This window comes from Pongo pygmaeus, chromosome 4 (assembly GCF_028885625.2).
Source record: "Pongo pygmaeus isolate AG05252 chromosome 4, NHGRI_mPonPyg2-v2.0_pri, whole genome shotgun sequence".
NCBI lineage: Eukaryota > Metazoa > Chordata > Mammalia > Primates > Hominidae > Pongo > Pongo pygmaeus.
The window spans coordinates 185,302,500-185,328,729 of NC_072377.2; the positions used below are offsets into that span (position 1 = coordinate 185,302,500).

Sequence of the window (26,230 nt, forward strand, 5' to 3'; positions counted from 1 at the left end):
GTGTGAGGGTGTGTGGGTGTGTCGTGTGTGTGTGAGAGAGGGTGTGTGGGGGTATGTGGGGGTGTATGGGTTGTGTGTGGGTGTGTGTGATGTGTGTGAGGGTGTGGGTGTGTGGGGGTGTGTGGGTTATGTGTGTGGGTGTGTGATGTGTGTGTGTGGGTATGTGTGGGGGTGTGTGGGGGTGATGGTGTGGGTGTGTGTGGGGGTGTGTGGGGGTGTGTGGGGGTGATGGTGTGGGTGTGTGTGGGTGTGTGTGATGGGGTGTGTGTGTGTGAAGGTGTGTGGGGGTGTGTGGGGGGGGTGTGTGGGATGTGTGTGTGTGTGAGGTGTGTGTGAGGGTGTGTGTGAGTGTGTGTGGGGTATGAGTGTGTGTGGGTGTGTGAGGGTGTGTGGGTGTGTCGTGTGTGTGTGTGAGAGGGTGTGTGGGGGTATGTGGGGGTGTATGGGTTGTGTGTGGGTGTGTGTGATGTGTGTGAGGGTGTGGGTGTGTGGGGGTGTGTGGGTTATGTGTGTGGGTGTGTGATGTGTGTGTGAGGGTGTGTGTGGGGGTGTGTGGGTGTGTGGGTGTGTGTGGGTGTGTGTGATGGTGTGGGGGTGTGTGTGTGAAGATGTGTGTGGGTGTGTGGGATGTGTGCGAGGGTGTGTGTGGGGTGTGTGTGAGGGTGTGTGTGGGGGTGTGTGTGGGGGGTGTGTGTGTGGGTGTTTGAGAGTGTGTGGGTGTGTGGGATGTGTGTGTGTGTGGGTGTGTGTGGGTGTGGGTGTGTGAGGGTGTGTGGGTGTGTGGGGGTGTGTGGGTTATGTGTGGGGGTGTGGGTTGTGTGTGTGGGGGTGTGTGTGCGGGTTATGTGTGGAGGGTGTGTGTGTGTAGGGGTGTGTGTGGTGTGTGGGTGGGTGTGTGTGGGTTGTGTGTGGGTGTGTGGGTTATGTGTGTGGGTGTGTGGGGGTGTGTGTGGTGTGTTGGGGGTGTGTGTGGTGTGTTGTGGGTGTGTGTGTGGGGGGTTTGTGGGTTATGTGTGGAGGGTGTATGTGTGTGTAGGGGTGTGTGTGTGGGGGGGGTGTGTGGGTGTGTGTGTTGTGTGGGTGGGAGTTGTGTGTATGTGGGTGTGTGTGGGGTGTGTGTGTGGGGGGGTGTGTGGGTGTGTGTGGGTGTGTGGGTGTGTGGGTGTGTGTGGTGGGGTGTGTGTGTGGGGGTGTGGGGGGGTGTGGGTGGTGGTGTGTGGGTGTGTGAGGGTGTGGGTGGCGGTGTGTGTGGGTGTGTGAGGGTGTGTGGGGGTGTGTCGGGGTGTGTCAGGGTGTGTGGGTGTGTGGGGTTGTGTGTGTGTGGGTGTGGGGTGTGTGGATGTGTGGGGGTGTGTGTGGGTGTGGGGTGTGTGTGGGTGTGGGTGTGTGGGGGCTGTGTGTGGGTGTGGGGATGTGTGTGGATGTGTGTGGGTGTGTGGGTGTGTGTGTGGGTGTGTGTGTGTGTGGGGTGTGTGTGGATGTGTGTGGGTGTGTGGGTGTGTGTGTGGGTGTGTGGGTGTGTGGGTGTGTGTGTGGGGTGTGTGTGGGGTGTGTGTGTGGGGTGTGTGTGGGGGGTGTGTGTGTGGGTGTGTGGGTGTGTGAGGGTGTGTGTGGGTGTGTGGGTGTGTGTGTGGGTGTGTGTGTGGGGGGTGTGTGTGGGGTGTGTGTGTGTGGTGTATGTGTGGGTGTGTGGGGGTGTGTGTGGAGGGGGTGAGTGAATATGCATGCAAGTGTGTGTGTGTAAGATGGACAGTGAATGAGAATGAGTGTGCATGTGAAGGGGAGTGAGTGTGGGTGTGAGCTTGTGGTTGTGTTTGAGTGTATGAATGTGTGTACAAGTGTGTGTGTGAATGAGCGGGAGTCAGTGTGGGAGAGTGAGTATGGGAGGGAGTGTGGATATGCTTGTGTGTGTTTGAATTGTGTGCAAGTTGTGAATGTGTGTGTGGGGGTGTGAGTGTGAAACCTCTGCCGCCATCTTATGAGTGTGTCTTGTTGCCTTTAGGGCTCACCTAGATAACCCAGGACAGTCCCCTCATCTCACAATGACGCCCCCAGTCAGGCTGCCGAGACTGTGCCTGCTGAGCCTGACATTCTAAGGTTCCAGGAGCTGGGGCGTGGATGGACCTGGGGCCTGCCTTACCCTCCAAGTGCTGCCCCTTGAAGGCCAGGCCAGGTGAGACTTCCAGGGTGGGTGTCAGAGTCCCCCCGGCACGGGACAGGGGCAGGTGGGCAGCACCCTCACGTCAGCCTGGGCCTTCCTGCCACTCCTGCTTGCGGCCCCTGCTGGCGCAGGTCTGCCAAGACACTAAGAAAGCGCTTGGCACTGTCTGCAGACGACACGGTCAGCCTGTTCTGGGCATCTTTTGGGCCAAAACAAACACGCACACCTTGCCACTCCCACGGAGTGCAGGAAGAGCTGGAGGGTAAACAAGCACTTTGTGGCTCTGGGGAAGGGGCCAGATACTGAATTTGGGGCCACTTGAAGGACCTCAGGGCCTTGGAGCAGGGTACTCAGCCCCTGGGTGCTCCTGCTGGGGGGCCTAGAGGCTCACGGTGCCTCCGCCCGGCCCACACTTTGGCGGTGCTTCCGCAGACACCTGTGGAGGGCTGTTCAGGCGGCAGACGCCCACTCTGATGCCCCTGCCATGTCCCCATTCTCTGTCTGATGCTCTGTCTCTCTCTGAGGCCCCCACTCTCTGTGATGCCCCCTCTCTTTGATATCTCTCTTTCTCTGGTGCCCTCTCTTCCTAATGCCTTGAGTACATAAATTATTAAGCAAACTGGGTTGAACTCGGGATACCCATGCCTCTCTGATGTGGTCACCTGGGCAGGTGAGTGCAGCTCCCCGCCAGAGCAGGCATCCTTGGTGACTGTTCATTGCCACAGTTTTATGGGGCCCCTCTCTGCCATTCTCTGCTCTCCTGGGATGGCAGCTGGCTGCCATGTGGTGTCCTGGTGGCTGGGCCCTGGTTAGGTTAGCCCTCCACGCTAGAATGATTTGGGGCTTTGGGAGGGGTCTGTGGTGCTGTTCCAATAGAAACTGCTCTTCTTTTTATGTCTAGAGCCAAAGCCCGCAGGCGCTGGACCCCGGCCCCGAGGCCCCCTTCCTCACTCCTTCTGAGCAAACTTTCCTACCCGAAGGTGGGGACCAATGGGCAGCCCTGGTGGTGTCAGCCGGCACCCTGCGTTTCCTGATGGTCCTGGGACCCTTTTTCAAGGGTCTCGTAGGGGCTCCTGGCCATAGCCTGGTCTTGACCCCCAGCCCCGGCCAGCACAAACCCCAAGTCTCCACCTGGGGAAGTCTCCCTGGCCAGGGCCACCAGAGCGGCCAGCAGCAGCGACCCTCCACACTGCCCTGAGCGGGCCCCACAAGGACAGGCACCTCGGCCAGTCCCAGCAGGGACTCTGGGCTTTCTCCTGTGCCAGTAGGAAGTGGTTTGGTGGGGTGTGGCAAGGCCCGGCAGGCAAGGCCAGACCAGGGAGTGCTGCTGTGCTCTCCCAGGAACCCTGGCTCACCTGCCTCACAGAGGTGTGCAGCCCTGCCCAGGGTTGCCCCATGAATCCCTGCCAGCTCCCCCTCCTCAGCCCCTGTCCTGCTTCCTCGTGGCTCAGCCCCATGGGCCCTGGGGCACTGGGCAGTGTCGTGAGCATATCCAAGTGCCCCTCTGTGGCACCGTCCCCGGGTCAATATTGATCTGGCTCTCAACCACTTCCTTTTGCCCCTTCCCTATCCGGGGCTCCCACCCACAGGGCCCTGCTTGGGGAGGGAGAGCAGGTGCTGTCGATGTGGTTCCTGCCTTGTGCGTTCAGGGCATTTGGTGAAAGTGACGGAAAAGTTGACCCACGTGGCTTTAAGCAAAGACTGAAATTCCAGGAACGACTCTGCCTCCAGGGAAAGGTTGATCTAGGCTCAAAGGATGTCACCAGGACCTCATACCTCATTCTTCCCTGCCATCTCTCAGCTCCTTTTTTTTTTGAGATGGAGTCTCGCTGTGTTGCCCAGGCTGGAGTGCAGTGGTGCAATCTTGGCTCACTGCAACCTCTGCCCCGCCAAGTTCAAGTGATTCTCCTGCCTCAGCCTCCTGAGTAACTGGGACTACAGGCGTGCGCCACCACCCCCGGCTAATTTTTGTATTTTCAGCAGAGCCGGGGTTTCATCGTGTTAGCCAGGATGGTCTCGATCTCCTGACCTTGTGATCTGCCTGCTTCGGCCTCCCAAAGTGCTGGGATTACAGGCGTGAGCCAGCGTGCCTGGCTTCTCAGCTCCCATTTTTTAGAGAGTTGTCCTCCTTGGAGTGACAGGCTGGCAGCCAGCAGTGCCAAACCTCCGATACCAATTCGGGCCCAGGCACACAAGCGCTGGTGCTATCCCCAGGGCCCTCCCATGAGGCTTCACCCCACTGCTCCAAGGACCGTGCTGGCCACAGCAGCAGCAGCAGAGGAAACATGGTGTCTCATTAGGTCCCACTTCCCTGCTTCAGTCTGTTCAGTGAGGAGGGAGGCTGAGGAAGGGGTGCTGGCAGGGATTCATGGGGTGACCCTGGGCAGGGCTCCACACCTCTGTGTGCCCAGCAGCACTCCCTGTCCTCTCCACCCCAATACTATTCCATTGAGGAATGCACTCCAGTCCCCAGAGCCCCACCGTATCCAGGGACTGAAGTGGTTTCCTGAGTGGAATGGCACTGGGGTGAGAAGGGCATTCTCACCCTCACGATTTAGAAGAAACACAGCTCAGAGAACGTCAGTGACCGGCCTGCAGTCCCCTGGCAGTCTGAGATGGGTCTGCACGGTGCCCAAGCCATGCCCTTCACATGCCTAGTATACCCAGGGGGTGGAAAGGCCCCTCCGTTGACCTGGAAGGCACAGCGTCCTGTGCTCCCTCCACGTGCCAGGGCTGGGAGCAGCCAGGCAGGGGTGAGAGTTGGGGGGTCAGACCCAGGGGAGGTCCCAGCCCAGACTCCAGGCCAAGATCCCACCACGGCAGAGATGCACTTGCTGCCGTCCCAAAGCAAGGCCCCTTCCGAGCACTCCCTTCCATTACTGCTGCCTCTCCATGGAGACACCCGGCTGTCCCTAGGGGAGGCCATGTCTTTCTCAGGGGAGCTGTCTCCTTCCAGGGCCGGCAGTCCTGTGTGGCCCTGCTGCCCACAAACCAGCTGTGATGGAGCTCCTGGCAGTGCCTCAGAGCAGCCAGGGACGGGAGGGACCCTGGGAGCTGCCTGGCTGACTCCACCCCTGTGTCCCACGGAGGGACAGCCCAGGCTGCCAAGGATGCTGCCCCCAGGCATGTTCCGAAGCCCTTAATCCTCTCTGTGTGTGGCCGCTCTGGGCTCCCCATCAAGCCCCAGTTCAGCCCCTACATCCTCTAGCCTCCCTGTCCACCATCAGGTTTATGGCACCCTTGGCCACCCATGGCTCGGGTGGAAAGTTTAGGAGTTTCTGCTTCCCTCTTTGGGTGCGCCCCTGAGGGGAAGGTGGTGTCCCCCACTGGGCCCAGGAAGGGGAAAGGGTCCCCTCTCCCTGCGGTGGTAGCTGCAGCCAGTTACTCCTCCAGAGCAGAACAAGGGTGGGGGGAGTGTGGGGGGCGCTCGCTTGCTGACCTCAGACACCTCCCAGTTTGCCCTCGGGAGGGATGCATTTCCCCCATGCACATTGCTTTGAGGCCGGGCTCACATTTCTTACAGTCCTGGCAGCTGGGAAGGCCAAGATCAAGGCGCAGGCAGATCCAGGGTCTGGTGAGGGCGCTTCCTGGTTTCCTGACAGCTGACTTCTCACACGGTGGAAAGAGGGCTGGGGAGCTCTCTGGCCTCCTCTTGTAAGGACACTAATCCCATTCCCAGGGGCTCCACCCTCATGACCTGCTCACCTCCCAAGGGCCCTGCCTCCTAACAGCATCACACTGGGAGTAGGGTTTCAACATGTACATTTCAGGAGGACACAAACCTTCAGTCCGTCGGGCATATGGGGGATGGGTGAGGGCACGTGTTAGCTGGTGCATGGGTGGGTGGGTGAGTCAAGAGGGGCTCATAGGCCCCTGTTCACATCACTTGGTCGGAAGGGGGCTTTTACCTGGGCGTGGTCACCCCCAGCACCACTGGGGCCTTACGACTTTTATCACCAAAGCTCTACAAGGTGGCAGTCATGAATGAGAAACTGAGGCTTCGAGGGGAGGTGCTGGGCTTAGGCTCACCAGCTGCAGGGTGCCACGTCTCATACCCCATCCTCCGCTCCCAGCCCTGAGGAGCCCTCAGAGCCCAGCCTGCCCCAGGCTGTCTGCCCAGTGGCAGAGGAGACCCAGGCCTCATTTAGTGGTTGCCAAAGGCACAAAGGCAGCCCCCGCTCAGTGATGCTGTGGTCCCCTCCCTGAATCCACATGCAGAGATCAGGGGTGGAGATGGCCCCAGTGACCTGGGGACTGGCCAGCACCGTGGACACTGTGGCTGATTATCTGGGCTAAGCACACAGCTTCAAGAGTCTACCTGGAAGCTAGGCACAGTGAGCCCCCGTAGTCCCAGCTACTCAGGAGGCCGAGGCAAGAGGATCACGTGAGCACAGGAGGTTGAGGCTGCAGTGAGCTATGATTGCACCCCTGCACTCCAGCCTGGGTGACAGAGTGAAACCTCGTCTCAAAAAAAAAAAAAAAAAAAGTCCATTTGGGCCTACTGGGGTGGAGTGGCCTGGAAGTGGTAATGGGGTGGGGATGCGGTCAGGGGAGATGAGAGGGAGGGGAGCCTGTGTTGGTGCTGAAAGCTGCTTTTTGAGTTCCCTCCTCCCAAGCATAATGAGCATCTAGGGCAGGAGCCGTGTAGGCCCCTCCCGGGGGTCCCTCTGATCTCCTAGCCTGCCAGCACCCCAGCGGCCCCTCCCGGGGGTCCCTCTGATCTCCTAGCCTGCCAGCACCCCAGCGGCCCCTCCCGGGGGTCCCTCTGATCTCCTAGCCTGCCAGCACCCCAGCATCCCCTCCCGGGGGTGCCTCTGATCTCCTACCCTGCCAGCACCCCAGCATCCCCTCCCGGGGGTCCCTCTGTTCTCCTAGCCTGCCAGCACCCCAGCATCCCCTCCCGGGGGTCCCTCTGATCTCCTAGCCTGCCAGCACCCCAGCATCCCCTCCCGGGGGTCCCTCTGATCTCCTAGCCTGCCAGCACCCCAGCATCCCCTCCCGGGGGTCCCTCTGATCTCCTAGCCTGCCAGCACCCCAGCATCCCCTGCAGACCCTGCTGCTGCTCGTGTGTTCTCCCTTCTCTTCTGGGCTCTTCCTCCCATGTGGACCTTGGTGCCTTCCCAGAAGTGAGAAAGCCACAAAGATCCTCGGCTGGAGTCAGGCTCTTCGTCCCCGTAACGTCCTCCCAGCCTGCCTGGCACTTTAGCTCAACCCTTCCTCAGCCAAGGACGCCCAGGGCCTCAGGTGAGGTGTCGAGGGTGCAGGTCCCAGGGCTGCTGTTGGAGAAGACCCCTGAGGAAAGGATTTTTTCCCAAATATCCGATGTGGATGTCTGTAGGATTCTGCACTGGATTCAGGCACTAGAGGCCCAGCTAATAATGGAGCTCCTCTTCCAGAGGGTTTTCCAGAGCCATCCTCGCACCCCTGGGGCTGCCCCCTGCAGACCCCACCAAGCTCCTTCAAGATCCCTCCTTCTCAGAGCAGACATGTCAGTCAAAGACGTCAGCCCTTCTCAGAATGCCCCTCTAGCCTTAAAATAAGAAACAGGCCCAACTCTGGACTCCCAGGCCCTAGGGCCCCTGTGGCCTCCCGTCCCATCTCCCACTTCTCTCCCTTGCCTGTCCTGGTCTTCCTCTTTGCTCCTCTTCACTCCTCAGAGCAGGGGCTGCGGTTTGTGAGTTCCAACTCCAGGGCCTAGGACCACGTGTGGCTTTGAGCAGCCACCCAGGAGCTCTGCCTGCTGGACGCAAACGCCAGGGCCTGAGCAGCGCCCCACACTGAGGGGCACTGGGGACGTCAGCATAGAATCAACAGCATCAAAGGACATTGGGGCATGTCCTGGGCCCCAAACCTCCCCCAAGCAGATGACGAAGGGCTCTTGGCAGAAATGAATAGAGTGAAGGGCTGGGGTGGAGGTGGGGAGGCATAGGTGAGCGGTGGCACCCAGAGAAGGACTGGAGCCTGAGAGGAGAAGGTGAGAAGGTTCTTGGGAGGCAGGAGGGACCAAGGGGCCCTCGCGGTGGGTGCACACTGTAGCCTGGTGTGACTCCTCCCTCCCCACTCGCTGGGTGTTTCCATCCACACAGCCTGGAGTCAGTGGTGCTCTTGGGTGTGAGAGGGCGGCTGGGTCCTGCAGGGACACTTGAGCCCAGCCCTGAAGGTCCAGCCCAGGAAGGACCAGAGGAGCCCAGAAGTGTGAGCGCAGCCCTGCTGGGAAATGGTACGGGATGGGAGCACGGAGGTGTTTCAGTTCCCAACACACAGGGGCATACTTTGGGCTTGGAGAGCCGCTCAGCCCTGGGCATGGGGGGACACCCTGTTAGTGGACACCTGGGTTGACACCTATGTCAAGGTCAGTGGCTAAATTCAGTCAATTATGATGGAAAGTTAAAATGTCCAAACCCAGTCTGGACAACACAGTGAGACCTCATTTCTACAAACCAACCAACCAAAACAAAAAAAGCGGCCGGGCGCGGTGGCTCACGCCTGTAATCCCAGCACTTTTGGGAGGCTGAGGCCAGGAGTTCGAGCCCAGCCTGGCCAACATGGTGAAACCCCATCTCTACTAAAAATACAAAAATTAGCTGGGCGTGGTGGCAGGTGCCTGTAATCCCAGCTACTCAGGAGGCTGAGGCAGAAGAATTGCTTGAAACCGGAAGATGGAGGTTGCAGTGAGCCGAGATCACGCCACTGAACTCCAACCTGAGGAAAAGAGCAAAACTGTCTCAAAAAAAAAAAAAAAAAAAAAAGTTCAAACCCAGTGTGGAGGCTGTTCTGTATTCCCATTTAGATTTATTACAGAAGCAAAAACAATAAAAGCAACACTTCCGTCCGCAACACACACAAAGACTGGCATCAGATTTATTATTATCGCTTGTTAAATATTTTCGATCTTTTCTCAGAACATGGTCTAGAAGGGCATAGTAGGTTTTTTCCCGGTGGGCAGTGAGGAGAAGGGAGCAGAGGTGCGCGCCAGGGGCCAGGCTGGTCCTCTGCAGAGAACAACCTCTGGATCCTCCCAGGGAAGCCCGACATGCCAGTCCCACATTGGACGACATGCAGAGGAAGGGGGAGGCCCACGGGGACGACGAAGATGACCGATCCATGCACTCAGCGTATCCTGGAGTAACGCGCAGTCGGGGAGATGGGGAGGGGAGGGTCAGCCGAGCAAGCCCCTGCTCGCTGCGCGGCGCCTGTCCTGCAAGCGTCTTGTGGGTGGGTTTGGGGAGTCAGGGTGGTGGTCAGTCTCCATGGTTCTAATGCGGGGACGCGGGTCTTTCTCCTGGTGAGATGGTTGGGCACCGTGAGCTGGGATAGGGGTCCTGAGCAGAATACCTCCAGCCTTCAGGGGATCTCTCGGCTGCTCCTCTGGGAGGGCGGCATTCTGACCAGCCAGGGTGCTGATGTTAGGCACAGGGCAGGAAAAGGCTGAAGGCAGGGCCCCAGAACGTCCACTGAGTGCTGGGTGGCATAGGGCAATGCTGGGTGGTCCTTTGTGCCAGCCCCGAGCCTTCCCGAGTGGATCCCACAGTGCTCATCTCTCATGAGCTGGTTCACGGCTTGGGAGGGGCCGCAGGTGGCAGATCCGGGCTCTAAAGGGAAGAACCAGGCCGACAGCTCCAGACCCAGGCTCCTTGGAGTCTGGGCCAGGTGGGATAGTGGGGGCCTTCTCCAGAGGCACTGACTGCTCTGCCGGCCTTGACCTGGGGCGGGGGTCAGAGTCAGCTAGACTCAGTGCAGCTGTCCCTGGGCGCCTTCCAGGCTGAACTCAGAAAGCAAATTCTTCTCAGCAGCTGTAACAGCCTGTGAAGTTCTGTGAAAAAGACCTGCAGACTGGCTCTCAACACCCAGGCACAGGTGTGTGGGCTGCCTTTGTGTTGCCGGCGTGTCATTCATACTGGTGGCCACCCCAGGGGCTAGTTAGCTGTTTGGTCAGGCCCAGAAGAGGACCCTGCAAATCCCTTGTTTCTTTGAGATGGAAACACAGCCCCTCCCTTCAACTGTGCAGGGGCGGGTGAGGCCAGCCAGCCCTCGTGGGAAGAGCTGCCGTGTGCCTGAGGAGGACACAGCGTTTGGGAGACCTCCGCTCTGATATGCTATCACTGTGTGACTCCCAGACCCACAGATTCCTCGTGGGAAAACAGGGACCAGGCCACCACCCAGTGTGATGAAAGGACGTCACCAAAGAGACATTCCCGTGGAAGTGCTGGCCCCGGGACCAGCACCTGCGGATGCTGAACTAAATGACATCAGGGGGAGGGGCCGGGGCAGCTGGAGCGTGGCCCTGGCCAGTCGTGGTGACAGAATTCCGGGAGCCTTGGGCCTGGAGTCCTGCTCTTCCCAGCTGGGAAGCCTGCAGAGAGGGAAGAGGACACTCCTGTGCCACCAGAGTTAAACCAGATGAGTTCCCAACCTGGGCCTCCAGCCCTCTGCCCGCCCTGCCGGGCCTGAACCCCCAAGTGCTGGGGGTCTTGTCCGATGCTGCTTAGTAGCTGTTGTCTGTGAAGAAAGTCACGCGGGCAGATGGGGAGCAGTGGTCCTCCTTGCTTGGCTCCGACAGCTCCCCATACTCGCTGTTGTAAAACACCTGGCCTCCTCGGGCCCCCCGGTCAGGCCGCCGCCGCCTCCCTTGGGAGTCAGGGTGTGCCCTGGTCACATCCACATTCTGGCCAGGTCCTTTACAGCTGCCAAGACAGGGAAGGTGGTGTTAGTAAGAGAAGAAGGCCGGGTGGTGGGTGGTGCACACTGGTAATCCCAGTACTTGAGAGGCCTAGGCAGGCGGATGGCTTCAGGCCAGGAGTTAGAGACCAGCCCAGGCAACATGGGGAAACCCCGTCTCTACAGAAAATACAAAAATTAGCCAGGCATGGTGGTGCACGCCTGTGGTCCCAGCTAAGTGAAACAATTGCTTGAGGCCGGGCGCAGTGGCTCACGCCTGTAATCCCAGCACTTTGGGAGGCTGAGGTGGGTGGATCATGAGGTCAGGAGATTGAGACCATCCTGGCTAACACGGTGAAACCCCGTCTCTACTAAAAATACAAAAAATTAGCCGGGCGCAGTGGCGGCCGCCTGTAGTCCCAGCTACTCGGGAGGCTGAGGCAGGAGAATGGCGTGAACCCGGGAGGCGGAGCTTGCAGTGAGCCGAGATGGAGCCACTGCACTCCAGCCTGGGCAAGAGTGAGACTCCATCTCAAACAAAAAAAATTGCTTGATCCCAGGAGGTGGAGGTTTCAGTGAGCCAAGATCGTGCCGCTGCACTCCAGCCTGGGTGACAAAGTGAGACCCTGACTCAAAAACAAACAAACAAAAAACAAGGAGGGACGGGAGCCCTGTCAGGGTTTGATGGGAACCACCAAGGACACAGCGGAGCACGGGATGTGTTCAGACTTCAGAAAACACACACAGACTAGACTCAAACAGCAAAGTGGGTCGATCTGATTCAGCACTCACTGGAGCTCTGTCCCTAGCCTGGACCCGAGACTGTGAAGAATGTCCAACTTCATCCCCCAACCCAGTTCTCACTCTGTCTTGCCCATCTCAGTGAACGGCACCAACATCCCCTCAGCTGCTCAAGCCAAGCACCCTGGGGTTCTCCTTGCTTCCTCCTTCCCCTCACTCTTCATACCCAATCCATCCAGAAGTCCTGTCCACTCTAACTCCAGGACACATCCGTGCATCTCCATTCCTGGCCCCTCCTGAGGAGCCAGCTGCGTCCTTGCCGGCTCTGTGACATCCTCCCACGGACTGCTGTGCTTCGTGGTCCACCCTTCAGAGAGGTCCTTCAAGTTACACTGTGTCATTCTCCTCCTGACACACCCTCCAACGGCTTCCCGCCACTCCACGAAGCAAATCCAGGCCTCTCGTCTTGGCCTAGGAGGTGGTTTCTGCCCCTGCCCTATCATGCACCATCCTCAAGCACTCGCTTTCTTTGCATTTTTTGAAGATGTTGATTTCTTGTTTGGTGCTTTGCATGTTGCTACTGAAAACTCTTGACTGTAAGTTTAAAATATTAGTTCTTTTACTGTTTGCATTTTCTTCCTCTGGGACTCCCAATTTTATATATATTGGATCTTTTCTATTCCTGTCACTTTCTTTCTGATCCTTTTGCCTGTTTCATTTTAGTTTTGTTTTCCTCTTTTCATGTCCATCCTCTGTGTCTGCCACTATCAGTCTGCTCATACATATTGTCCCTGTTGTGCCCTAGTTTTAGAAAGGATATATTGGGGTTTTTCCCCCCAAAATGGGGTCTTGCTGTGTTGCCCAGCCTGGAGTGCAGTGGCACGATCATGGCTCACTGCAGCCTCAACCTTCTGGGCTCGAGCAACTCTCCCACCTCAGCCTGCCCAGTAGCTGCTACCACAGGCATGGGCCACCACACCCATTTAATTTTTAAAATTATTATTTGTAGAGACAGCGTCTCCTTCTGTTGCCCAGGTTGGTCTCGAACTCCGGGCCTCAGGTGATCCTCCTGCCTCAGCCTCCCAAGGTGCTGTGATTACAGGTGAGAGCTGCTTGTTTCCTTATATGTTTAATTCATGTTGGAGCATTTTGTTCATTTTCCCGTTTCTTTTAAACAATTGTCTACTGGGAAGTTTTAACTCTAATGTTCTGTCTTGTTCCTATAACTTTGTATGGATGGTGCTTTTTTGGGGGTTCAGGATTATTCATGTTAGGATTTCCTACACCAGAAATAGCCACTTCTCCTGTGGATGGGACTAGGGATTTTGGAGGCATCCTACATTCCTTCACTTAAAAGTACCACCTCAAACCCATATCTTTGGCATCATCTCAAGTTCCTTTGAGTGCATTCTTCCTTCTGAAGGCTCATACATGTCCCGTATCATCCTGCCACCAGGGGCCAGCTAGTCTCTTACCCAGAAGAGCTAGGCCCTCCACTGGCTCCATGCAGCCACGCTGAGTGACTGCAAGCCCAGTTTGCTGATCTCCTTCCACCCCAGATGCAGGTGAAAAGCCACATCTATAGGCACGGGCTCTGGCATCCTAAGTGGGTACTGAGGGGGCTGGATGGTGTAACCCAGGAGTGAGGAGGTGACCCCCCATGGGGCGACTGCCGACCAGTGGTTAACAGGAGACAGCGAAGGACTAGACAGATTCCTCCTTCTTCTCCCCACACACTCCCCAAGGCAGATTCTCTCCTTGCACCTGTTTGCACAGCATTCTGTATGCCAAGCGGATGCACCCGCCAGAGACCTGCGGCACCTCTTCTTGGCTCATCGTGAACAGAGGACAAAAAACAGTGCCCTCTGCTGCCGATATAGGGTGGTGCAGTTTCTCAAATGAACAAATCCATCATGTGTCTTCTTCTGACTTCTGGATACTATCTTGCTTCCTTAGGACCCATATCTTCTGGAACTTTCTTCTTCCTCTACCACCAAGCATCCAAGGGTCTGCACTCTCTTCTGGTTCGCTGCCCTTTCAGAAGCAAGATGGCTGCCCAGTGCCTCGGGCTTGACAAGGGAGCTCTCCTCGCAGCCCCGTCTCCTCCGTCACCCCCGGGTCTGTGTTGCCACATCCCCAAGGAACTCGTCACACTCTCCTCTCATGGGACGGCCCTATCTGACTCTCCCACCGTGCAGGTCCTGGTGTTGAGTCCCCAACTCACATTTATACGGAGTCTGTCTCCTAGCTCAGCCACAGGCTCCTAGGTCACTGTCTCCTAGCTGAGCGGCCTTCTTTGATCTCAAGGAGCTGTGCTGTTTCTCGAAGGTGCGCAAAGGTTTGAATTTACGTGGCGTTCATCCTCTACTATACCTTTTACTTAATTACCTTGTTTTTTGAATGTCGAAATGCTGTTTGGTGAAGAAAAATTAGCCCAAAGCTATTTCCGTAAATGTGACCACCATTAATTTTCCAAAACCGGGTACTAACAGAAGTCACCTGATGAGCCGGGCGTGGTGGCTCATACCTGTAATCCCAGCACTCTGGGAGGCTGAGGAGGGCAGATCACTTGAGGCCAGGAGTTCAGGACCAGCCTGGCCAACGTGGTGAAACCCCATCTCTACTAAAAAAAAAAAAAAAAATTAGCTGGGCGTGGTGGCACACGCCTATAATCCCAGCTACTCAAGAGGCTGAGGCAGGATAATCACGTGAACCCAGGAGGCGGAGGTTGCGGTGAGCCGAGATCGCACCACTGCACTCTAGCCTGGGTGACAGAGTGAGACTCTGTCTCGAAAAACAAAAATAAAAATAAAAAATAAAGTGAATCTTTTAAGCAGACACTAAAGTCTTTGTTTAAATCTATATCCTTAAAAGTTTCAATGTTCAAATTGGCCAACACTGTTTTTCCCCTGGCTATCATGTTGGGCAAATGGAGTTCACTTTCTATCTGGACAGGCATATGTGGGTATTTCTCTGTTGTCAAAATACATCCCAGCCTGTGGGTGAAGGATCACCCAGGTACTGAGGCAAGAGACTGAAGGCACAAACTGTTTCAGTATAATAAAGAAAACAGTGGCCGGGTGCGGTGGCTCACGCCTGTAATCCTGGCACTTTGGGAGGCTGAGGTGGGCGGATCACGAGGTCAGGAGATCGAGACCATCCTGGCTAACATGGTGAAACCCCGTCTCTACTAAAAAAAAACACAAAAAAATTAGCCGGGCGTGGTGGCGGGCGCCTATAGTCCTAGCTACTCGGAAGGCTGAAGCAGGAGAATGGCGTGAACCCGGGAGGTGGAGCTTGCAGTGAGCAGAGATTGCGCCACTGCACTCCAGCCTGGGAGACAGAGTGAGACTGTCTCAAAAAAAAAAAAAAAATACATATATATATGTGTATAAAATAAAGAAAATAGAATAAGAATAGTCATAATACAAATTAGATATAGAGATGATCATGGACATTATCAATCATTAGTATAAACATGATTAATTAGCTTTTAATATTACTCTTTGATGTATTACTCATATTACCAAGGAATAACCGGCGGGTATAGGATCAGGTGCTGAAGGAACATTGTGAAGGCACGAGGTGAGCCCTCTGTCACGCCCGCATAAGGGCCGCTTGAGGGCTCCTTGGTCAAGCAGTAACGCCACTGTCTGGGAAGGCACCCGTTACTTAGCAGACCATGAAAGGGAGTCTCCTTTCCTTGGAGGAGTCAGGGAACACTCTGCTCCACCAGCTTCTTCTGGGAAGCTGGATATTATCCAGGCCTGGCCCGCAGTCATCCGGAGGCATAACCCCTCCCTGTGGTGCTTCAGTGTTCACGCTCCTTGTCCACTTTCATGTTCCTCCTGTACTCCTGGTTCCTCTTTGAAGTTCGTAGTAGATAGCGGTAGAAGAAATAGTGAAAGTCTTCAAGTCTTTAATCTTTCTTATAAGTGCAAGAGAAGAAAACGCTGACGTATGCTGCCTTCTCTCTCTGCTCGGCTACCTAAGAGGGAAGGGCCCCCTGTCCCATGATCATGTGACTTGCTCGACCTTATCAACCACTTGGATGACTCACCCTCCTTACCCTGCCCCCTTGTCTTGTATGCAATAAATACCAGCGCACCTAGCCATTCGGGGCCACTACCGGTCTCCATGTCTTGATGGTAGTGGTCCCCCGGGCCCAGCTGTTTTCTCTTTATCTCTGTCTTCTGTCTTTATTTCTTACGCTCTCTCGTCTCCACACATGGGGAGAACACCCGCTACGCCCCGTAGGGCCGGACCCTACACCAGCCAGTTCAGATTACAGTATCTATCCGGCTTCTGGAGCCATTGGGTGAAGTTCAGGGGTTTTGGGGCTGGGGCGGCCTCCCCAACCTGGAGGAGAGTGTGTGTGCCCTGGGCATGGTGGGTTACGTGTGGTGTCAGAAAGACACAGCATCTGAGCTCTGTCAGATGACAGGGAGGTGTTGGGACCAGCACCCACATGGTCAGCATGTGACAGGGATGGGCTCCTGGGGTGGAGTCTCAGGGCAGCTCACTTTGAACACGCAAAAAGGTCATAGGGAGCCATGAAAGGTTCCAGGACGAGGGCTGGGCACACCCAGGCCCCAACCTCCCTCCTCCAGGGGAGGGCAATGTGGATACCTGCAGTGCAGGAGGCTCATGAAGCCCTTACCTGAAGCCGCTTTCTTGTCTATGCCTGCTCTCTATCTGCTCAAACTCCTCCGAGGCCAGCACCATCCCACTGTCTGTCTGGTTGTCCTGTGTGGAGAGGACAAGCCAGGCTGTGGGTCCCGCCTGAGGCCCTCCTGCAGGGCAGCCACCCCCAGCCAGGAAAGCGGGACATGACCCTGCGGTGCGGCTGACCTAACACCTGTCCCTGGGAAGCTGAGCCGGAAACAAGGCGTCCGTTCCATCTTAGGGTGAGGGTCACATGCCCCTGCCATGGAGGGAGACACTGAGGTCGGGGGGCTGTGTGTGGCCCGTGGACACCTCATACTAGGGGACCTGCATGGTGGCTAAGCATATGCTCAGTGTGTGAAAGAGCAGGAGCTGTGGGAAAACCAGGGACAGGCCTCACAACCTGGCAGCTCATGGTTCAAAAAAATGATCAACGTGAGGCTGCCTCCCGGTTTGGGGGGCTTTGTTACCCTTCGACTGTGGATTGGTGTGGTTTTTATTTTGAATTACACGGGAGGGAAACTGCGATCTTTTCAGAGTCCCCCAACATCTCCAAGTGGCCCTGGAGGCAGGAACCCAGGTCCCTGTGGTCTGGCCAAGGGCTCCCATGGGGCCCATCTGCCCAGCGCTCACTGACCAGGCCCAGGACCCCCGAACCTGCCACCGAGGAGGAGCTGTCCTTCCACTGGGGTTTCTACGCTGCTGAGGAGGGGAGGCCTCGTGTGGGGGTGACGAAGGCACAGGACAGAAAGCAGCTGTGAGTCGTGGCATCGCGGGAGGGCCCAAATGAGCCCAAGGCTCTCCCTGGACTTGCACTTTCAAAGGACAGTTGTTGGGTTCTGCCATTTGCCTTACGAATTCCTGACGCTGCCTCCCCTGAGGCGGCCCCAGCCCTGACCCCAGAGCGCAGCCCCCACCCTTCATGTGAAGTACCACAGAGGCTTTGTAGGTTGTTGGGGTCATGGGGAATTCCTCAAATGTCTTCATCCTGGAGGAACCACGGGTCTGAGCCCCTCTGGCCAGGCACCCGGGAAAGGACACCCAGTTGTAATACCTGTGGGGAGAAATCAGAAGGTGCTGAGGAATGCGCCGCAGCAACCCTCCTCGAAGTTCTCTCCGCCGTCCCTGTGCCTCCTCTTCTCCTGGAAAGGACCTCCAGCCTGGGGCAGGAGTATGGACGGGCCTGGGTCTGAGTGCTGGCAGGGGCTCCTCCGTGGGCCTGGCCTCAGATGTCTACCCCACAGCCCCAGCAGCAGGGCCTGGGTGTGCACCCCCACCCTGGGCTGTGTTTCCTCCCAAGTCCACTGCTGAGCTCTGTGATGGGAAGTGAGGGGGCATCCAGCTCCGTGTGGCATGGAGCTCCTCCCGGGAATGGGCTACCCTGGGTCAGCCAGGCAGCCCTGGGGCTGCAAGCCGCCGACTGCCCTGCCCGTACGTGGGTGCACTAAGGCACATGTTGAGGGGTTTGTGGAAGGAGCCTGGCAGAATCCAGCTAACTGTTGTTGTCCCCCAGGCCTAGCCCTGCCATATGCTAGGGCAGAGGGACAGGATGCAGAGCCTGCATCTCAGCAACACTGCTGTGAATGTGGGCAGCACAGCCATCCTGAGTGTGAAATGCCAGGGATAAGAGGGCCTGGGCAGAGTTCTGGGAATTAGGTTACGTTCTCCTCCTGACCATACCTCACAGTCGGAGACCTTCCCTGCTCCCAAGGACTCTTGGGGACTCACACCCAGACTAATCAGTGATTTAGATAATCAGAGATTCCTGGGAGGAATCTTGGCCCAAACGCAGTCCACTCCACCTCTCCGTGAGAAAAAGTACCCTTGCCGGGCGCAGTGGCTCACGCCTGTAATCCCAGCACTTTGCTGGGAGGCCGAGGCGGGTGGATCATGAGGTCAGGAGATCGAGACCATCCTGGTTAACATGGTGAAACCCCGTCTCTACTAAAAATACAAAAAATTAGCCGGGCGTGGTGGTGGGCGCCTGTAGTCCCATCTACTCGGGAGGCTGAGGCAGGAGAATGGCGTGAACCCGGGAGGCGGAGCTTGCAGTGAGCAGAGATGGCGCCACTGCACTCCAGCCTGGGCGACAGAGTGAGACTCTGTCTCAAAAAAAAAAAAAATAAATAAAAAGTACCCTTGATGTTGGGGTGAGGGGACACTGGTGGGTGGACAGGACTCAAAAACAAGCACGCGGCCAGGTCACATGGCCTTGGAAGGACGCTGCAGTGGGTCATTTAAAGCCACTCTCTGCTCTGAGTTCGTGCACACCGGTCTCTGACATTGCGTGATTTGCTTTCCCCCGATGACGCAGAGGGATAAAATGCTCCTTGTCCACATGGCTTTCCCCACCCCATTCCTGGACCTGCAGGACAGCTGACCTGGCGGCCAGGCTGTGGCGCTGCAGGCTTGGTGGGCTGTCCTCAGCGTCAGCCTGGACGATGTGTAGGGCCATGGTGGACACCTGCGAGAAGCTGCCCTCTTCTGAGCTCTGAGAGCCGCGCGGGGCCATGCAGACCTCGTCTTCCTCCTGGCGGGAACAGGAGAGGCAGCCAGGCCAGAAACCACCAGCCACTGCCCTCAGCCCTCACCCCCGCACTCAGCCCTCGCCCTGCCCTCAGCCCTCGCTCTGCCCTCGGGACTGCTTGGGCCCCAACCCCTGAAATAGGGTCCTAACAGATCATGCGGGCATGTGAGTGCTCCAAGGAGGAAGCGAGCTCATGCCAGAAGCCGGCGCATCTCAGCCGTCAAGACAGATAAGGGGTCCAGGTAGCAGAATGCTGGCTGTGCCAGCCTCGCTAAGTTCTCCCAACAGCCCTTCCAGGTACATTTATGGATGAGGCAGGTGGGGCAGGCTGGGGTTCAGCTGGATCATCCCTCCTCCAGTCCCTGGCTGAGCCGGCAGCCTCAGGAACTCGGGCCAGCACTTCCTACCTTCTTCTTTGGATGGAACTAGACCCACAGCACCCATTCCAGTCCCTAAGGCCTGGGCAACAGGCCGCTCCCTGGTCCTTGCTCCAGGCCCCACCTTGAGCTGGGTCACGAGCCGGCTCCATCCCCCACCCTGGAGGAGCACCACGTGGGGAGGGAGAGATGTCAGCACACACAGGTCAAGGGTCCGTGTGCTCAGTGGAGTGGGGGACAGAACTGGCACCAGGTGAAGGAATGCATCATGATGATGCCAGGGAGATGGGGCTGTCTCGCAGGCCGGGGGGGACCAGCCTAGGTTTCCCCTTGGGCAGGGACAGGCTCTGACTATCCACACAGCACCTGGAGCAGGCAGCATAGGTGTGCAGTGGGTGTGTGCTCAACAGAAAGATGCAAGGGTGCAGGGACGAGGTGTGGGTAGGGGCCCAGGACTGCACCACCCTAGCCTAGCAGCTGAGAGGTGGGCAGAGCCTAGAGGGGCTTAGAGGGGCTTAGAGGGGCAGTTGGGGCCAGGGACCCAGGGCAGGGGCCAAAGGCCGTAGTAGAACAGGGTGGGGAAGGGGCTCACTTGCAGACCCCTGCCCTGGAGCAGGTCCCCCAGGATCTCCACCAGCTCCGAGAATGCAGGTCTCGCCTTGGGGTCTCCGGACCAGCAGTTCAGCATGATGCGGCGTCTGCAGGATCACGTGGGCTGCTGGACTGCACGCACCCCACCCCCGCCCCAGCACCTTCAGTTCCCCAGCCTTCCTGGGCCCTCTCACACACTCTGCCCTCCTCCTGACACGTCTCCCACTCTTGTCCAGCTACCCTCGTTCCCCCTTCAAGTGTTAGCCCAGTGTCCCCTCCTGGTGATGCTTTCCCTGAACACTCAGCTCTGTCTGTTCCGACAGCACCCGGCCTTCCCTCCTGGTGCCCATCGCAGCTATGCTACAGACCACCCGTGTGTCTTGAGGGTGGTGCCCAGGCCTGTCCTACTGGCCCTGGCTTCCCTGATGCCACCTTCTCATGGACACAACCCCCACGCCCCCGATGCTTGCTGCCCCCAACACCTGCTCACATGGCGGGAGTGGCCAGCTCCGGGGCCCTCATCCTTGTGCCGTCTCTCAGCTGCTGACAGAACTCCTCATTGATCTGCACCCCAGGGTATGGGGAGGCCCCTGACAACAGGAAGGGGAGGTGGGTGGGGAGCAAGCCTCCTGCGGCTCAGCCCAGCCCCCCAAGTCACCCCGTCTTGTCCCTTCCCCAAGTCACCTTGTCCTGTCCCTTCTCCAAGTCACCCCGTCCTGTCCTTTCCCCCCGTCACCCCATCCTGTCCCTTCCCAAGTCACCCCGTCCTGTCCCTTCCCCCCAAGTCACCCCATCTTGTCCCTTCCCCAAGTCACCCCATCCTGTCCCTTCCCCCCCAAGTCACCCCATCCTGTCCCTTCCTCAAGTCACCCTGTCCTGTCCCTTCCCCCCAAGTCAGCCCGTCATGTCCCTTCCCCAAGTCACCCCGTCCTGTCCCTTCCCCAAGTCACCCCATCCTGTTGCTTCCCCCCCAAGTCACCCTGTCCTGTCCCTTCCCCCCCAAGTCACCCCGTCCTGTCCCTTCCCCCCCAAGTCACCCCGTCCTGTCCCTTCCCCCCCAAGTCACCCCATCCTGTCCCTTCCTCAAGTCACCCTGTCCTGTCCCTTCCCCCCCAAGTCACCCCGTCCTGTCCCTTCCCCCCCAAGTCACCCCATCCTGTCCCTTCCTCAAGTCACCCTGTCCTGTCCCTTCCCCCCCAAGTCACCCTGTCCTGTCCCTTCCCCAAGTCACCCCATCCTGTTGCTTCCCCAAGTCACCCCGTCCTGTCCCTTCCCCCCCAAGTCACCCCATCCTGTTGCTTCCCCAAGTCACCCCGTCCTGTCCCTTCCCCAAGTGACCCCGTCCTGTCCCTTCCTCAAGTCACCCCGTCCTGTCCCTTCCCCAAGTCACCCCGTCCTGTCCCTTCCTCAAGTCACCCTGTCCTGTCCCTTCCCCCCCAAGTCACCCTGTCCTGTCCCTTCCCCAAGTCACCCCATCCTGTCCCTTCCCCAAGTCACCCTGTCCTGTCCCTTCCCCCCCAAGTCACCCCGTCCTGTTGCTTCCCCCATCCGTGGTGGGGTGGAGATGGCTCACCCGACTGTGCTCTACCTCGGACCTGGGCAATTTGCTGCCCTCCCCAGCTCTAGTGCATTTGGTTGAAAGAGGACTGTGCCGCCTGCTTGCTAGGGGTGCCAAGAGCATCCACGCACTGGCGACACGGTAGACGTCATGGTTACCGGATCATCAGCGGCGGGGGAGCCGCCTGCAGGCAGTTTCAACAGAGCCTCTCTTGCCTCTCGTTGCTTCTCCTGCTGCTCCCCCCAACCCCTGCTGCTCCCCCCAACCCCTGCTGCTCCCTGTCCTGGACTGCTGAACTCCCTCCTTGGGCCCCTCTAGCTTACCCCAGCTCCCACGCCTCCTACACTCTTCCTGCTCGCAGTAGCGTGGATCAGTTGCCACTTGGTGACATTTTAACTGTTTCAACTTCACTGCCCTACCCTGGCCTGGAGACTTCATCATGCTGGCAGCGGGGCCTGAGTTCCCACATGGAGCTCTTGGAGTAGGCACGTCCGCTGACTGGGCACTGGGCTCCCTCTGGGGCTGCCATATGAACAGGCTCAGTCCTGGCCCAGGCTTCAATGTGCACCCCACAGAGGGTGGCCCACGTTGGAGGCAAAGTCCTCTCGGAGGCTGGGCCTGGCTGCGGAGAGGTGGGGGACCCTTGGTGGCCCACAAACCATCTGCTTCAGAACGACCCGGCACACACCTCCAGGTGCCCAGTCCCTCACTCCAGCAGGGCCGGAAGTGTAACCTGCCGCCAGTGACCTCGCCTCCTCTCCCCACCGGCACCCCATCCTGCACTCACCCAGAGAGAAGATCTCCCAGAGAAGCACCCCAAAGGACCACACGTCACTCTGCGTGGTGTACACCTTGTCGAAGATGCTTTCAGGGGCCATCCACTTCAGGGGCAGCCGGGCCTGGGGAGACAGAGGGAAGCGTGTCCCGCTGTGAATGGGGAGACGGAGGGAAGCGTGTCCTGCGGTGGGTGGATGGGAAGTGAGGGCTGAGGCCAGGCGCTCTGGCATCCCCTAACAGGGCCCTCTGCCTGGGTTGAAGGTATCTACCTGCTGCTGTTCTCCTGGGCCTGTCTGGGCCCCAATCTCCCCGCAAGCAGGGGAGGGGTATCGGGGAAGACTGCACGCCTTCCTCCAGCCCTAGACCTCCAGCCCAGCCTCCTGATGAAACGCACCCCTGCACACTCTCACCATCTCCCCCGACAAGCGCGCTCTATCCACTCACTGTCCCCACCCTAGAAGCCGGGCCATCACTCCTGACGCCCTCCTCCTGGGCTCCTGAGGCATCTCCGCCATCGGCTGTGTCTCTCCCTCTCATGCTCTCCACCTGGGAGCCCCGAGGGCCAGTGCCCTTCTGGACTGGCCTCTACCTCCACCCCAGCACCCCCACTCCCCTCTCTTCCCAGCTTACGGCATCAGGGAGGTTTTTGTAACTGCAGACGACCTGACACTTCCCTCCAACCAGCGGCCATGCTGGGCTGGATGGCTCATCAAGCCCAGGCCCTGGGCCCATCCTGCTCCTCCCCCTCCCTCTGACACCCTTCCTCCCCCAGGGGCGGAACCCTGACCCACCCTGGAGGCTCATCCAGGCACCTGCTGCCCTGCCTGAGCTCCACTCACGAGGCACACTCCGCCTCCTGAGTTCCACATACTGCACCAAGCTGGTCCATCTCCAGGACAGACGCCATGCAATGTTTTGCACACTCAGGTCCCACAGAGCGGGCCCTGGGAGTCAGGGCCCACCGCATGGACCAAGGCACGGGGCAAAGACAATCGGAACAAGTTCCAGTCGGAGCACTGGGGCCCTGCCGGTCAACTCCCATCTCCACTTCCTTTCGGAGCACTGGGGCCCGCTGGTCAACTCCCTTCTCCGCTCCCTTTGGAGCACTGGGGCCTGGCTGGTCAACTCCCATCTCCACTTCCTTTCGGAGCACTGGGCCCCGCTGGTCAACTCCCATGTCCACTTCCTTTCGGAGCACTGGGGCCCGCTGGTCAACTCCCTTCTCCGCTTCCTTTTGGAGCACTGGGGCCTGGCTGGTCAACTCCCATCTCCACTTCCTTTCGGAGCATGGGCCCCGCTGGTCAACTCCCTTCTCCACTTCCTTTCGGAGCACTGGGGCCCCCGCTGGTCAACTCCCATCTCCACTTCCTTTCGGAGCACTGGGGACCCTGCTGGTCAACTCCCATCTCCACTTCCTTTCGGAGCACTGGGGCCCGCTGGTCAACTCCCTTCTCCACTTCCGAAATCCACTTCCTTTCGGAGCACTGGGGCCCGGCTGGTCAACTCCCTTCTCCACTTCCTTTCGGAGCACTGGGGCCCCGCTTGTCAACTCCCTTCTCCACTTCCGAAATCCACTTCCTTTCGGAGCACTGGGGCCCGGCTGGTCAACTCCCTTCTCCGCTTCCTTTCGGAGCACTGGGGCCCTGCTTGTCAACTCCCATCTCCATTTCCTTGACCCAGGATGCCTAAGTTGGGGAGTGGTCACTAGGGTCCCCTGGGGGCAGGGAGTCCACCAGCAGCTGGGCACATGGCTGGCCAACCAAGGAGCTCACCTCACCCTATGCCAGCCCTCCCTCTCCTGGACAGGCAGCCTGTGGTCCCGCTCCTTCCCCTGTTCCACCCCACCTTCCCTCTCCTCAATGGCCTGCACTCACACTGCCCTTGCGGACGTAGTCAGGGTCTTTGTAGATGTCCCGGGCAAGGCCAAAGTCACAGATCTTCACCACGTCGCTTTCTGACAGCAGAATGTTCCGAGCAGCCAGGTCTCTGTGGATGCACTGGGGTGCAGAGAGGCGGAAGGGGGGCTGTCAGTGCAGGCCCCTGGGGTAATACCCACACCCGAAACTCCAGGGTGCCCAAGCAGTGGGGACCATGGGGATGCCCTGCCTGAACTGTGCTCCTTTGGGGAAGGATTTCTATCCATCTCCAGGACTCATCATGGAGAGAGCTTGTGGAATTGTGGGGACAGCAGAGAAAGTTGTGGAGTCAAACAGACTCTGCTGCTGACCAGCCAAGAGACCTTGGGAGGTCAACTCCATGTTTTGGGCAGTTTTCTCCTCTGCAAAGTGGGAGAGACACTAATGGACCACAGAACCATTGCAGGTTGAAGCCACAACCAAGCACTTCTTGGCGACTGGTGGGGATGCACCCTTTTCCCGTCTGAAGGGCCTTCAGGGGAAGCTCACCTTTCGGGAAGCCAGGAACTCCATTCCTCTGGCCACCTGGAAGCTGTAGCAGACAAGGTCTTCCAAGGTCAGTGGGCTCAGCCACAGGTCCTCAGCTGCACAGTGGAGCCAGGTGAGCTCAGGAGGCGCCTCCTCCGCGGCCTCCATCTACCCAGCCCCAGGGAACAACTAACAAGCATGTCAGCCCCTCTCCTACCCCTCAGCCTCTGGGACACCCACGTCCTACTCCCAGAGCACCCTCTCCTGCCCCTCAGTCTCTGGGACACCCACATTCTACTCCAGAGCACCCTCTCCTGCCCCTCAGCCTCTGGGACACCCACATCCTACTCCAGAGCACCCTCTCCTGCCCCTCAGCCTCTGGGACACCCACGTCCTACTCCCAGAGCAGTAAATACTGTTGCTCTGTGGGGGCTGGGCACCTGCTGCTTGGCCCTCCGCTGCCTGCCTTGCCTGCAGGGCAATCTCCTATTCAGCCTCTGATGACCCAGTCAATCGTAAAACATCTGTGTGAAAATTGTCCCCGAGGTGTCTTCCCTTCCTAAGGCAGAGCCCACTCCACACTCTCCCATGAAAGCCCCCGCTGAGGGCCCCAGGCTGGGTTACCCTAGGGTGCCTGATCATGGGATATAACCGGGCCCGTCAGGCACTAGGAAAGTGGAAGAAGCCAGGCTCTAACCTTCTTGGTCTGGAGAAGCCCGCCTCGCTCCGCCCTGGTTCTTCGAGAACCTTGCGAAGAGGACCCTGTCGCTGCTCCCTGGCCTCCTCCGATCCAGCCTGGCGAGCTCCACCATGGCGCGGAAGCGTCCGCGCTGCTCGGGAGACTTCTCCTGCGGATGCACGAAGCTGGTTCGAGGGCGCCCAGTCGTCCACCGCAGAGGCGCCTCCATTCCCCCGCCGCCCGCGGCGCCCCGCAGGCCGCCCACTCACTGCATAGGGCCTGAAGGTCTCCCGCTTGGCGCGCAGGAAGTTGGAGAGGTTGCCGTACTTGCAATACTCCACGATCACCATGAGGGGGCCTGCGGCGGGACCGGGCAGCGGCCGTGCGTTCGGAACCCAGGACGCGCTGCGGGCGCGCTCCGCGTTTGCACCCGCGCCCCCGGGGGCCTGCCAGCCCCGGCCCTGCAGCCCCTCCCGCCCGCAGCGCCCTGCGCCCAGGGTCTCGCCGTCCCAGAGGGCCGCCCCGCTCCGTACCCTTCGGCTTGGTGCACGCCCCCAGGAGGTTGACCACGTTGAGGTGGTTGCCGATGTGAATTAGGATCTTGAGCTCCGACATCAGCGCGCGGTGCTCGCTGGCTGTGGCGCCCTCTGGGGGGACACGTCTCACATCGGCCCCAATCCCGGCACGTCCCCCTTCCCCGCCACTGGCCGCTTAGCTAAGGCACAGCCAGCGCTTTTGGGAGGGGGAGGGGTACCAAGGGTCCCCAGGACATCCTGCTGGCCCCACTGAGGCAGGGGGTTCAGGTGGTACCTTGGCTCTGACTCCCGCATCCTCCCTGTAGAATCTTGGATGAGACTGGCTTCCAGCCTCAGTTTCCCTTCCTGAGTTGCCGTCCCACCGGCCCACCCAGAGCTGCTGCTCCTCACCAGCTAGGCTGCCCCTTCCGCCCGCTGACCCCACACCTTTCAGCATTTTCACGGCCACGGTGTCACAGCTGCTGCCCTTGTTGATGCCGAAAGCGGAGGCTTCCACCACCTTCCCGAAGGCGCCGTAGCCGAGCACTCTCCCTGTCGGGGCAGGGAGCCAGTTGCAGGTGAGCTGTATGGGGTGAG

The 26,230-nt window shown here is 58.6% G+C and overlaps 1 protein-coding gene across 3 annotated transcripts in view; it reads right to left on the minus strand.

Moving 5' to 3' along the window:
• Window positions 1-8,942: 8,942 nt before the first annotated feature.
• The window catches only part of FLT4 (fms related receptor tyrosine kinase 4), a 46,425-nt gene continuing 29,137 nt past the window's right edge, over window positions 8,943-26,230 (minus strand). Inside the window, exons 18-30 of one of the 3 annotated variants that reach the window (XM_054486948.1) lie at window positions 26,081-26,185; window positions 25,652-25,765; window positions 25,388-25,476; window positions 25,137-25,287; window positions 24,461-24,555; window positions 23,930-24,052; window positions 22,066-22,177; window positions 20,211-20,310; window positions 19,722-19,827; window positions 18,607-18,755; window positions 17,159-17,279; window positions 16,221-16,306; window positions 8,943-10,845 (exon numbers count right to left, since the gene is read on the minus strand). In XM_054486948.1, coding sequence (XP_054342923.1) covers window positions 10,647-10,845; window positions 16,221-16,306; window positions 17,159-17,279; window positions 18,607-18,755; window positions 19,722-19,827; window positions 20,211-20,310; window positions 22,066-22,177; window positions 23,930-24,052; window positions 24,461-24,555; window positions 25,137-25,287; window positions 25,388-25,476; window positions 25,652-25,765; window positions 26,081-26,185 — 1,550 coding nt within the window. In that variant the 3' untranslated portion in view covers window positions 8,943-10,646. Of the gene's footprint in view, window positions 10,846-15,029; window positions 15,489-16,220; window positions 16,307-17,158; window positions 17,280-18,606; window positions 18,756-19,721; window positions 19,828-20,210; window positions 20,311-22,065; window positions 22,178-23,929; window positions 24,053-24,460; window positions 24,556-25,136; window positions 25,288-25,387; window positions 25,477-25,651; window positions 25,766-26,080; window positions 26,186-26,230 lie in introns of those variants that run through there. The other 2 variants (XM_054486950.1, XM_054486949.1) reach the window with 2 other exon arrangements.